The sequence below is a fragment of the Pseudochaenichthys georgianus genome, chromosome 12, assembly GCF_902827115.2.
Source record: "Pseudochaenichthys georgianus chromosome 12, fPseGeo1.2, whole genome shotgun sequence".
NCBI classification, from domain to species: Eukaryota; Metazoa; Chordata; class Actinopteri; order Perciformes; family Channichthyidae; genus Pseudochaenichthys; species Pseudochaenichthys georgianus.
Window position 1 is genome coordinate 28014299 of NC_047514.1, and position 12994 is coordinate 28027292.

At 43.4% G+C, this 12994-nt stretch overlaps 1 protein-coding gene across 1 annotated transcript in view; it reads right to left on the bottom strand.

Annotated features, from left to right (window-relative positions):
- camsap1a (calmodulin regulated spectrin-associated protein 1a) overlaps positions 1 to 12769 on the bottom strand; it is a 47052-nt gene extending 34283 nt beyond the window's left edge. The window contains 2 exon segments of the mRNA XM_034096362.2: positions 10727 to 10911; positions 12482 to 12769. Of these exon segments, the coding sequence (XP_033952253.1) occupies positions 10727 to 10910 (184 nt within the window). The 5' untranslated portion in view covers position 10911; positions 12482 to 12769.
- Between the last annotated feature and the right edge of the window lie 225 nt (positions 12770 to 12994).

Here is a 12994-nt window from a genome sequence, read left to right on the forward strand (position 1 = left end):
TTAATTGTGTGCTAGAACATTTGCACCGCTTTAACTTGGTGTCAGACATTACTTTCCGACGAGGAACTAAACCCATTCTCTCTTTAAAGTCACCAGACTCCATTGATTCCACCTAGCAGAACTAAACCCATTCTCTCTTTAAAGCAGGGGTTCTCAAAGTGCGGCCCGCGGGCCAATGGCGGCCCTCGGAAAAGTTTCTGGCGGCCCGCAATAGTTAATGTGATATTTTAATCCTCCATGGTTCGTATCTAGTAATATAGGTTAACTTCCTGTTTCGTTTGCATGCTTTTATTTTGAAGGCGAGATAACATGTTTGACAGGAAGTTGTGGTGGCATTGGAGACAACTTGACGGATAAAGTAGTGTCTTCTATGTAACGGCAGAGAAAGAGAACAACGGACTGTATGTTTTAATGTTTAGCACCCCCCGAAGAGGCCACAAGCTCTTACGTTGGGTCTGGAGTTACAAATAAATTCTGATTGATCTGATGATCAGTAAAGTGCAGGTCTCTGCAGGTCTCCCTTGAAAAAGAGATCTATGATCTCAATGGGACCAATCTGGTTAAATAAAGGTTTGAAATGAAAGTAAAGCCTACGACCATTATTCGGAGGGAAATGCTACACTGTCATTTTTGCTAGATCAAAAGTCGAAAGTTGTTTTGGATGAGTCACTAGTTGACTGGTAAGAAATTATATGAGAAGCTGTTGTGGTGCATCTGATTAAAATGCCAGAGAAGATGTATTCTCCAAATGATGTTTATTGTAAATAAGAGGTGAATGCCAAGATATGTACACAAAATGTATGTGTGTTTGTTTGTATATATAGGTATGTAAAAAGGCGTGTGTGTGATTGTGGTTATTTGTGTTTGCGTGTGTGTGTTTGAGTATGTGGTTAAGTATATGAACGCACACAAAAGTCCAGTTATACAATAAAACAACAAGCTGTCTCTCCCAACGTCCACACTCAGGCACACTGTTATTTCCACTGACTACCCCCAGCGCGAGCATCCCCAAACTCACTCCCTGATTGGATGCACGAGAGGCGGCAAAGTGTTCACGTGAACAGCCCGTGGCCCAAACCATCAGTCCTTCGCAACAAAAGTTGTTGGAAGTTTTCGTTGTGTAAGCGAGATGGAGGAGCCAGGGCCGTCGCGTAAAAGACGTGGTGTCAGTGAGGAGAAAAGGAAGTTCCAGGAGAAATGGAGCAACGCTTACTTCGTTTCACCCCAGGGGTCGGATAAAGTGATATGCCTCATCTGCAAGCAGGTGAATGCAATGCTCAAGGAGTATAACATCAAACGCCATTATGATACCAATCATAAAATGTATGACAAGTTCATGGGCAAGGAGCGCAGAACTAAACTTGAACAACTTCAAAGAGGTGTAACTGCCCAGCAGTCAGTTTTCACAAATCTTGCAAAATCCGGTGAAGCTGTAACACATGCTAGCTATGTGGTAGCTCACGAAATGGCCAGGCGGAGCAAGCCGTTCAGTGATGGAGAATTCGTGCGAGACTGCATTTTGAAAGTGGCGGACATTGTATGCCCTGAACAAAAGTCAAAGTTCCGTGACATAAGTTTATCGAATGACACGGTGACACGACGAATCGAAGATCTGGCAAATGATCTCAAAGAGCAATTGGGACTACGTGTGGAAGGCCTAGGCAAGGGGTCCTTTTCTATAGCACTGGATGAGAGTACAGACATTTCTGATGCTGCACAACTGCTGATTTTCATTGGAACGGTCACGGAGGACTTTGAAATAGGCGAGGAACTGCTAAGCATGGAGAGTATCAAAGACAGAACAAGGGGAATCGACATTTGTGATGCTGTGTGTCGTAGTCTCGATGCATACAATGTGGAGCTGACATCCATGGTCGGTGTCACAACAGATGGAGCGCCAGCCATGGTCGGGAGAAAGGCGGGTGCTGTCTCTTTGCTCAGCGACAAAGTGGCCAATAACGGAGGTGAGAAGCTAATCAAATATCACTGCATAATTCACCAAGAAGCCCTTGCTGCTCATACGCTTGAAATGTCATGGACATTGTTGTCAAGACAGTGAATTTCCTAAAGTCCAGAGGTCTGAATCACCGTCAATTCAAAACTTTTTTGGTGCAATCAGAGGCTGAATTTGGTGACGTCATATTCTTCACTGCTGTCAGGTGGCTGAGCAGAGGTGCCACACTGAAGCGGTTTTTTTATTTGAGGAAAGAAATCGCTGAGTTCATGCAATCAAAAGGACAAGATCTTCCACAGCTAAGTGACACTGAATGGCTTTGTGACCTAGCGTTCCTTGTTGACCTGAACACCTTTCTCAGCGATCTCAATGTGAAGCTGCAGGGCCAGGGGAAGCTCATTTCCACATTGTTTGACAGCGTCAAAGCTTTCCAGCGAAAACTTCAACTACTGCAGGGACAGCTCAGAGAGGGGGATCTAACCCATTTCCCGCCTGCAAGGTGCTCGCAGGTGAATGTGACGTTTTACATCACCTGTGTTCAGACAAGAACCACAACCTCATGGAAAAACTCCAAGAGGAATTCCACCACCGCTTCTCGGACTTCAGTGACCACGAGAAGTCATTCAACCTATTCCAAGATCCCTTCACATGTGCACCCGAAGAAGAGCCTGCAGAAATGCAGTTCGAGCTCATCGACCTGCAGGAGAGCTCTGAGGCCAGAGCAGCATATCGAGACAAGAATCTCATCGAGTTCTACAAAGGACTTTCCCCATCTGCGTACCCTGCACTTCGCCAACATGCCATCAGAATGGCCTCTCTGTTCGGAAGCACATACATTTGTGAGAAAACCTTCTCCACCATGGCCATCAACAAATCCAAGCGGAGATCCAGGCTGCCGGATGCCCATCTACATGCTGTCCTTCGTATAGCAGCAACGGAGATGGAACCGGACATCAGAGGAATACTAGCCAACAGAAGACAGCACCATACATCCCATCAAGTAGGAAGAGGTATGTTGATGAAGGCAATAATAGCCGATTGTGTTACAATACAACAACAATAATTATAACAATGATGATGATGAATACTGTGTTATTACTGGTCTTTGGTAAGCTTCTATTTAAAAGTCTTTCTCTCCCTCCCCCCTCTCTGTCTCTCTGTATTTGTCTTGCTCTGCAAGCTATCCTGTGGTGCTTGAGTAGCCGGAATTGGTTCTGAATCAGGGCCCTGCTGATAACACAGGAAATCCACAGCATATCACTCACTCCAGCACAATACTCTCTGTGTGTGTGTGTGTGTGTGTGTGTGTGTGTGTGTGTGTGTGTTGTGTGTGTGTGTGTGTGTGTGGGTGTGTGTGTGTGTGTGTGTGTGTGTGTGTGTGTGTGTGTGTGTGTGTGTGTGTGTGTGTGTGTGTGTGTGTGTGTGTGTGTGTGTGTGTTGTGTGTGTGTTTGTTTGCCCGGCCCTTTTGCTCCCCCCTTCCTGTTTGCTTCCTCTTCCTGTCTCGTCCCGGTCTCCTTTGTCTCCTTGGTTCGTCTCTCCCGCGTTTTTTGTTTTGCCTTATTTTGTGTGTTCCGTCTTTTCTTCGGCGGCCCTCAATCCACTATTGGGTACCCCTAAATTGGCCCTCACTCATCAACACTTTGAGAACCCCTGCTTTAAAGTCACCAGACTGCAATGATTCCACCTAGCAGAACACAGCTCTCAAGACTCATCCAGTGACATCCGTTTGTTTGTGTTATTGTGTGACTGAGTTTGAAATGGCTGCTTCGGACTCACAGAGGTTACCCAGCAGGACGGAGCGCATGATACTGCCACCGGCTCCAAGCACCCGATCCTCCACTTGTTAGCAGATGAATGTGATATCAACATGCTGACGGTGCAACACTGGCTCCGCCTGTCGCTTTTTATAAAAGATGAAAGTCATCACGTTGCAAGACGAGACTCTGGTTGTGTATTCACAGGATAACATTCTTAACTTTGTTCTTTAATGCAATTCTTTCTTATAAGATCAGAGATGGGAAGTAACTAAGTACATTTACTCAAGTACTAGTGTCATTCTGGACGGCTCCCTCTCATTCGCACCACACATTAAAAACATCACCAGCCTTCTTCCATCTTCGGAACATCTCCAGACTCCGCTCATCTCTGTCCCAACCCAGCACTGAAATCCTGGTCAACTCATTTGTCACATCCGGATGATTACTGCAATGCACTTCTGACTGGCCTTCCCATCAAGCTCCTCAATAGACTGTAAATATCCAGAACTCTGCTGCCCGGATCATCACCCGCACCAACTCATCCGACCACATCACCCCCATTCTCACTCAGCTACACTGGCTTCCTGTATGCTACCGTATTGACTACAAAAATCTTCTACTTACATATAAAGCTCTCCACAACCTTGCCCCCATCTTACATCACCAACCTCCTTCAGCAGTACACCCCCTCCCGCCACCCTCCGCTCTTCCTCCGTAGACTTCTCACCATCCCAAACTCTCGCCTCAAAACCATGGGTGCTCGAGCTTTCAGCTGCTCGGCTCCCAGACTCTGGAACTCCCTGCCACGACATATCCGACAGTCCGACCACCATTCAAAACCCAACTCAAAACCCACCTGTTCAAACTGGCATTCTCATTATAAATTGTACCCTGTGTCCTTTTGTGTCCTTTTGTGTCCTTTTGTGTCCTTTTGTCGTCCATTTCCTGTTGTTTGTCTTGTCTACCCCCGCTGATACTTCACTAAATCGACTGTTTTAATTTGTAAGGTATAATTGTAAATGTAATGTAAATCTGTAAACCCATGTAAGGTGTCCTTGGGTGTTTTGAAAGGCGCCCCCCAAAATCAATGTATTATTATTCTTACTGTACTTAAGCAACATTTTGAAGCTACTTTGTACTTCTACTCCACTACAGTTCAGAGGTACATGGTGTACTTCTACTCCACTACAGTTCAGAGGTACATGGTGTACTTCTACTCCACTACAGTTCAGAGGTACATGGTGTACTTCTACTCCCTACAGTTTCAGAGGTACATGGTGTACTTCTACTCTCTACAGTTCAGAGGTACATGGTGTACTTCTACTCCACTACAGTTCAGAGGTACATGGTGTACTTCTACTCTCTACAGTTCAGAGGTACATGGTGTACTTCTACTCCACTACAGTTCAGAGGTACATGGTGTACTTCTACTCCACTACAGTTTCAGAGGTACATGGTGTAATTCTACTCCACTACAGTCAGAGGTACATGGTGTACTTCTACTCCACTACAGTTCAGAGGTTCATGGTGGTACTTCTACTCCACTACAGTTCAGAGGTACATGGTGATACTTCTACTCCACTACAGTTCAGAGGTACATGGTGTACTTCTACTCCACTACAGTTCAGAGGTACATGGTGTACTTCTACTCCACTACAGTTCAGAGGTACATGGTGTTACTTCTACTCCACTACAGTTCAGAGGTACATGGTGTACTTCTACTCCACTACAGTTCAGAGGTACATGGTGTAATTCCTACTCCACTACAGTTCAGAGGTTACATGGTGTACTTCTTACTCCACTACAGTTCAGAGGTACAATGGTGTACTTCTATACTCCACTTACAGTTCAGAGGTACATGTGTACTTCTACTCCACTACAGTTCAGAGGTACATTGTGGTGTAATTCTACTCCACGACAGTTCAAATGTAAATGGTGGGTACTTCTACTCCACTAACAGTTTCAGAGTAACTGGTGTACTTCTACTACCACTACAGTTTCAGAGGGTACATGGTTGTACTTCTTTCTACTACCTACAGTCCAGAGGTACAAATGGTGGTAATTCTCTCCCTAACATTCAGAGGTACATGGTGTACTTCTACTCCACGTACAGTTCAGAGGACATGGTGTACTCCTACTCCACTACAGTTCAAGAGGTACATGGTTTCTTCTATCTACTCCACTACAGTTCAGAGGTACATGGTGGTACTTCTACCTCCACTACAGTTCAGAGGTACATGGTGTACTTCTAACTCCACATTACAGTTGCAGGAAGGTACATGGTGTACTTCTACTCCACTACAGTCCAGAGGTACATGGTGTACTTCTACTCCATCTACAGTTCAGAGGTACATGTGTACTTCTACTCCACTACAGTTTCAGAGGTACATGGTGTACTTCTACTCCACTACAGTTCAGAGGTACATGGTGTACTTCTACTCCACTACAGTTCAGAGGTACATGGTGTACTTCTACTCACACTACAGTTCAGAGGTACATGGTGTACTTCTACTCCACTACAGTTCAGAGGTACATGGTGTACTTCTACTCCACTACAGTTCAGAGGTACATGGAGTACTTCTACTCCACTACAGTCAGAGGTACATGGAGGACTTCTACTCCACTACAGTTCAGAGGTACATGGTGTACTTCTACTCCATTACAGTTCAGAGGTACATGGAGTACTTCTACTCCACTACAGTTCAGAGGTACATGGTGTACTTCTACTCCACTACAGTTCAGAGGTACATGGTGTACTTCTACTCCTCTACAGTTCAGAGGTACATGGTGTACTTCTACTCCACTACAGTTCAGAGGTACATGGTGTACTTCTACTCCACTACAGTTCAGAGGTACATGGTGTACTTCTACTCCACTACAGTTCAGAGGACATGGTGTACTCATCCATCTACAGTGCAGAGGTTACTGGTCTTCTCCTCCACTACAGTTCAGAGGTACATGGAGTACTTCTACTCCACTACAGTTCAGAGGTACATGGTGTACTTCTACTCCACTACAGTTCAGAGGTACATGGAGTACTTCTACTCCACTACAGTTCAGAGGTACATGGTGTACTTCTACTCCACTACAGTTCAGAGGTATCTGGTGTACGTTCTCCTTCTCCCACTACATGTATGTAATCCCTTTAGTTACTTCACAGATGTGGATGAATGAGTGAAATCTAACCAAGTGTTGAATCAGACTTTAGTTCCACCTGAGTAAATCCACCAGCTACCCTGCAGTCTACAAAGTACTTCAGACTAGCTGCACCTTCACCAGCTACCCTGCAGTCTACAAAGTACTTCAGACTAGCTGCACCTTCACCAGCTTTGAGAACACTTTCATGATCAAGATCATTATAAAACATATCATATATATTATTCTGAAATGGACCAATCTGCACAACGACTACTTTTAACTGTCGCTACTTTCACTATATTTTCATGATAATACTTTTCTACTTTCACTTGAGGAACATTTGAATGCAGGACTTTTACTGTAACAGAGTATTCCTACACTCTGGTACTTTCTACTTTTACTCAAGTACAAGATCTGAGTACTTCTACTTTTACTCAAGTACAAGATCTGAGTACTTCTACATTTACTCAAGTACAAGATCTGAGTACTCTTCTACTTTTACCTCAAGTACAAGACCTGGAGTACTTCTACTTTTACTCAAGTACAAGATCTGAGTACTTCTACTTTTACTCAAGTACAATATCTGAGTACTTCTACTTTTTACTCAAGTACAAGACCTGAGTACTTCTACTTTTACTCAAGTACAAGATCTGAGTACTTCTACTTTTACTCAAGTACAAGACCTGAGTACTTCTACTTTTACTCAAGTACAAGATCTGAGTACTTCTACTTTTACTCAAGTACAAGATCTGAGTACTTCTACTTTTACTCAAGTACAATATCTGAGTACTTCTACTTTTACTCAAGTACAAGACCTGTACTTCTCCACCTCTGCATAAGATGACTTCACATTGCAGGCTTTGCCCTGTCGGCGTCAGGTCCCTCTCATGCACCGAGTCATCCACTGCTAAACAGGAGACAGCTTGCTACCGCAGGCTCATGCACTGGATTTGAGGAAGAAGGATACTTCTTACCTGAATGACTTCCAAGGCCTCACTGTGAACTCCTAATAGAATGACAGGGACAGTCACAAAGCCCACATTCAGAGTCTTCTCCAGACATGCACTGGGACACGTAGAGCGGTCATTTGGAGTGTGTGAGCAGAGCGAGGTCAGTGGCCCGTGTATAAAGGACTCTGCTGATGATGTGAGCTTCACTCGATAGCATGACGCTCTGCTCTGTTGCTACGCTGCTGACTTTGACTCAGGAACAATGGTTATTATAGTCAAATAACCAGACCACAAAGCGAAGCTAAAGGCTTCTCAGTAACCGCTGCAACAACAGTATATTAGTCAAATGTCCAGTCAGAATGTCTTCACGCTACATGGAGGACATCAGAAGAGAAGAAGGAACACTGAGGTGTGGGTGTTGTTCTTAGACCATGCATCCTCCCTAGCTGTAACGTGTGAATGTCCCTCTGTGGGACCAATACAGGCATTCTGATTTAGTGTCCTTTGAAGTCAAAGACTCTGAAAACATCTTATTTCAGTTGGATCTCAGATAAAACAAGTTTGTATTTGACACGTCACAAGGTTTTTAAACTGCTATGGTAAAAGAGGGTCACCTTGGCGCTTGGTTTCAGAAAACACATCCTGGTAATATAGTCAAAAGAAGTTCCCCAGCTGATTACAAGATGTCATTTATCTAAATATCCATCATATCTCAAGACATGTTACCAAGCAACGTTTCATTTGTTGTATTGACAGATCTTCTGTAACTTATTACAAGTGAAAACATCTTGTTCTCATTACTGTTGTGACTTTGGTTCCAGAGCACAGTTCACCTGAAGACAGGGTTACTGGAGGGACGTGTAGAAGCACTGTCCAATGTCCATCCTACTTTCTTCAGGTCCTACGTGATGTCTTGTCTTGCCAATCGAAATCCACAAAGACATTCACAAGAATATGAAACAACTGAGTAAGGCAAGAAATATCCAAACCTGAGAGCTACCAGCAGCGTGAGGACACGGTCAACAGACAGCTGGTGACTACACTCTGATCCTGAACAATAACAACTCTACTTCCAATGCATGTATGCATAGTCACGGTTCATCTCACTGCCTCATGCAAGCAGACTGCCATGTATATCATCGAGTGCTTTATTACGGAGGTGGGCGCACCTCGCCTGAGGAGAAAGAGCACTTCACCACATGCACTTCACCACATGCACTTCACCAGCAACAAGCAAAAGCAGCAAGTTCCCATATCGGAGAACATATTGCAACGTCATGTTTGTCCTGTTTAGCGTAGAGGATCGATGTGGATCAGAATGGTTGTTTATGTTCTCTCAGCTCATGAGTCGTTTCCGCTCCAAGTAGAACTGCAATGCTTCTGAGCGGCGAGGGGATGCATATCACACCCTTTACTATTTTGAACTTCCAATAAAAGCAAAAAGCTAAAGTGAAACGTGTAAGCCTTCATTTCTGAATGCATGGCTACTTATTGTACGGCGTTTGCCTCTTGTTGATACCAGGGGGGTATACTGCGAAGCAGGATTTTCGCTTAGCGGCTAAATTCAGGGAAAACTCCGGCTTTCCGGTCATCCGAAGCTGGTTCTCTTTTTAGCAAGCTAGATCTCCATGGTAATATATGCTAAGCAGCTAACCTGGTCGGGACCAGGTTAGGTTGCAGGCTAAGAGCTCAACTCAGTGAAAGCACCGCCTGCTGACCAATCAGAGCTCAGTGTGCGGAGTTTAAAGCGATCAAGTCATATCACAGGAGAAAGGAAATACAGAAAAACTGCCGTCGCAGGAAAGACGGCCGGCAAAAATCACCGACTGTGTGAACGTGAACATGAATAGAATATCACCTCCATCTTCAGAGCAATCTGACTATTATAACATTAGCGTTAAGAAAGCTTACTTAAATATCGGCCACAACATCAGTAACCGGATCAGAGTACATTAAGTACAGTCCGCGGCATATCACTTCATAATGTATCATATATCTCCTTATCTGAGTCAGCTGAGCCGTATCTGGCCGTGCAACACTCACAGTGTCACATACTGTATGCAGAAGTATTATTTTAAGCAACACATAAGTTGACGAAACACTCGAGACAAATGTAATTAAAGTCAGATCGTGTTTTAGACGGGGCAGTGATATCATAAAGCTGTTAATGTACGCATTCAAACACGTGTTCTGTTCCAGCTGTGTTCACCTTGCAGGTGCAGCTCTGTGGCTTTGATCCTGATCAAGTGTTTAAGTCATGCATGTTTAAAGTTTAACTTCTTCATATTTGACTAGTATTAAAGTTCACTTTTCATTCAGGAAGTATGACGCTGCGCTGTCAGTGCGCTTCTCCATGTTTGTGATTGGTCGAATGCTCCAGATACCACCCCTTTCATGTGAACGCGCACCTAACTAGATAGGACACGGCTGGCTTGAGCGATCCACTTGATAACCAGCGTCGTAGTACAGTTTAGCGAGAGCGCGTATGTTTTGGATTAGGCCAACCGGCTAACTCAAACATATCCAGGTTAGGTTGAACCAGCTTCGCAGTACAGGCCCCTGGTTGATACGAGCTTATAAAACACGTGCGGTGGCCTCACCGGCCTGTTGACAGTGATGTGTTCAAAACACTGATGTTATCATGGCCCTGGGTTAAAATGATGCGTTGGTTTTGTTGCTCTCAAGAAAGCATGCCAGGAAAGGAACTGATGCAACTGTTTTGAACATGATCTTCATTGAGCATCATAAGTCACAGGTCCAGTGTGTTGGACTGTGAAACACGCAGCATGTGGAACACCACTGCTCAGCTGCTGATATGAATGAGAACACACACGGGAACAACTCCTTGCTACACCAAAGAGCGCCGTGTTAAAGGACAATAGATGTTCCAGCCCCGCGTGGGTCAGAGCTGAGCACTGAGCCTTACCTTTACCGTAAGCTTTGGCAAACAGCCAGCGGAGATTTGCTTCTATTTTGGCTCTGGCAGAGTCGTAGAGCTCCAGCGGAACCACCTGAGCCTCCATGCTTCCTCGTCCTCCCACATCCTGCGCTGCTGCTGCTGCTGCCCGCCTCCAGCTGCTGTCCCTGCCAGAGCTGCCCTCCACATCCATCCTAACACACACACACACACACACACACACACACACACACACACACACACACACACACACACACACACACACACACACACACACACACACACACACACACACACACACACACACCACACACACACACAAGCCTTATTGTTGACTTATTCAAAGACACATGAAAAAGGAGTTACATAAGGGTAATAATACAAGTAATAATTATAATAGTAATGATTAAAAAAAAACATTATAATAATAGTAGTAAGATTTAGAATAATTATAATAATAAAGATAACAATTATTATTATTATTATAATAGTAGTAATAATAATAACAATAATAATAATAACGATAATAATAAAATAATCATAGTAAAATAATTAAGATAGTAATAAGAATAAAAACAATAAGAATGTACAAAACAATACTATAAACAATAAAATTATGATAATTAATATAATAATGATTAATAAAGAATAAATAAATAGATTCATTTTATTCAAATGATATACATAAATGGAATGTAAATGTTAATTAGTTTAATAAAATCATATAAACAAATAATAAACACTATTAAATACATTTAAAATAAATGTAAGCTAGTGACTTGCATTTATTTGTGTTACACATTTCAGGCACTCAAAAAAGCATTCAATTCGAGTTCAAAACAGAAACAGCTTCATGAAAAGGGCATTTCTTTTATAGCATTGTTGTATTGTATTAGTATATTAACACTTTATAATCACGTTTCAAGTTAGTGATAGTGTTACCATCAATACTAATGTTATGTGTTAGTGTTATGTTGCACATCTAATAATCAAAGTCTTTCCAAAATGTAATATCATACAACCTTAAAACTGATTATTAATGATACTATTGTGCTCTTGCATGCAGAAGGTACTGTTTGTTGGATATATATTTGATATATTTTCGGATGTATTTGTTCTAGTGTTGGCTGTGATGCTGAATGTTAAAGGAACAGGCCATACCCTGCACCAGGTAGTCTACCAAATCACACAATATTTACAAACTGGTGCTATTTTCCCAACATTAAAGAAACATTTCTGAATATAAGACATTGTTACCCCCAGTATCAGCCCATCGCATGACATCATCGATATGATATGAAGAACAACAAGCAGGGCCTGCAGCCCCCGGCAGCACCTGCTCTGATCATCATGTTTTTTATGAAACACTACACATAGATCCACCTGATTTACTCTGCTGCTACTGTCTGGGCTGCCAATCAACATGATGTTGTACAATGACCATTTATGTATTCATTCAAGACAAAACGCCTTTTATCTGCACAGCTGATGATCAGCTGATGGTGTGTAGGGTTGGAATGGAAGCAAAGCAGCACTATTAGACACACATTACAGCTGCGTTATGCTTATTACCAATACAAAAATAATAAAATATACACAATTGTGACTGATAATGCATTTTCCAGGTAGTCGAGGCTGCAATCTGTGCTGACCAATGAATGACCTGAAGCTAGCACCATTCAGAGCCTGGTATTAGCCGTGGTAGCTTGCTAAACTGCGCACACACTCGGGAAATGAAAGCTGGAACACACAACAGAGACTCACCTTTAATAGTGCATTGGCTCGCTTTGTGTTTGCTGTTAAATCGCCGACATGCTGGCTTGGTTTTAGCTCGGCTCGCGGTGAAACACAGGACTCCTCCCTGCACACACTGTTGGTCGGTAATCCAATAATGAAAAATCTGATTGGCAACCATCCGGAAGTCTGATTTCGAGGGAAATGTTAATGTCCCAAAGCCGGCTGCTTCACATTGAGGCTGTCATGGTTTCCGAGAGCATACGGGTCCTTTTGGCTGCCTGTCTCTCTGTCTCTCTGTCTCTATGGGGACCTGCTCTCCTCTGTCCTCTGCAGTGTTCAACCTGACCAGCAGAGGGCGCTGCAGGCACAATGTTGTATACCTGTTTTTATTATTTAGCAGGGATGGGCAACTTTGATGGTGGTGGGGGCCACATCATTGATGTACTGGCCACCAGGGGGCCGCAGATTCACTTGGAACACACACACACACAACAATTCCATGTGTTGTATGTAATTATTAACAAATATACTAAGTCTGAC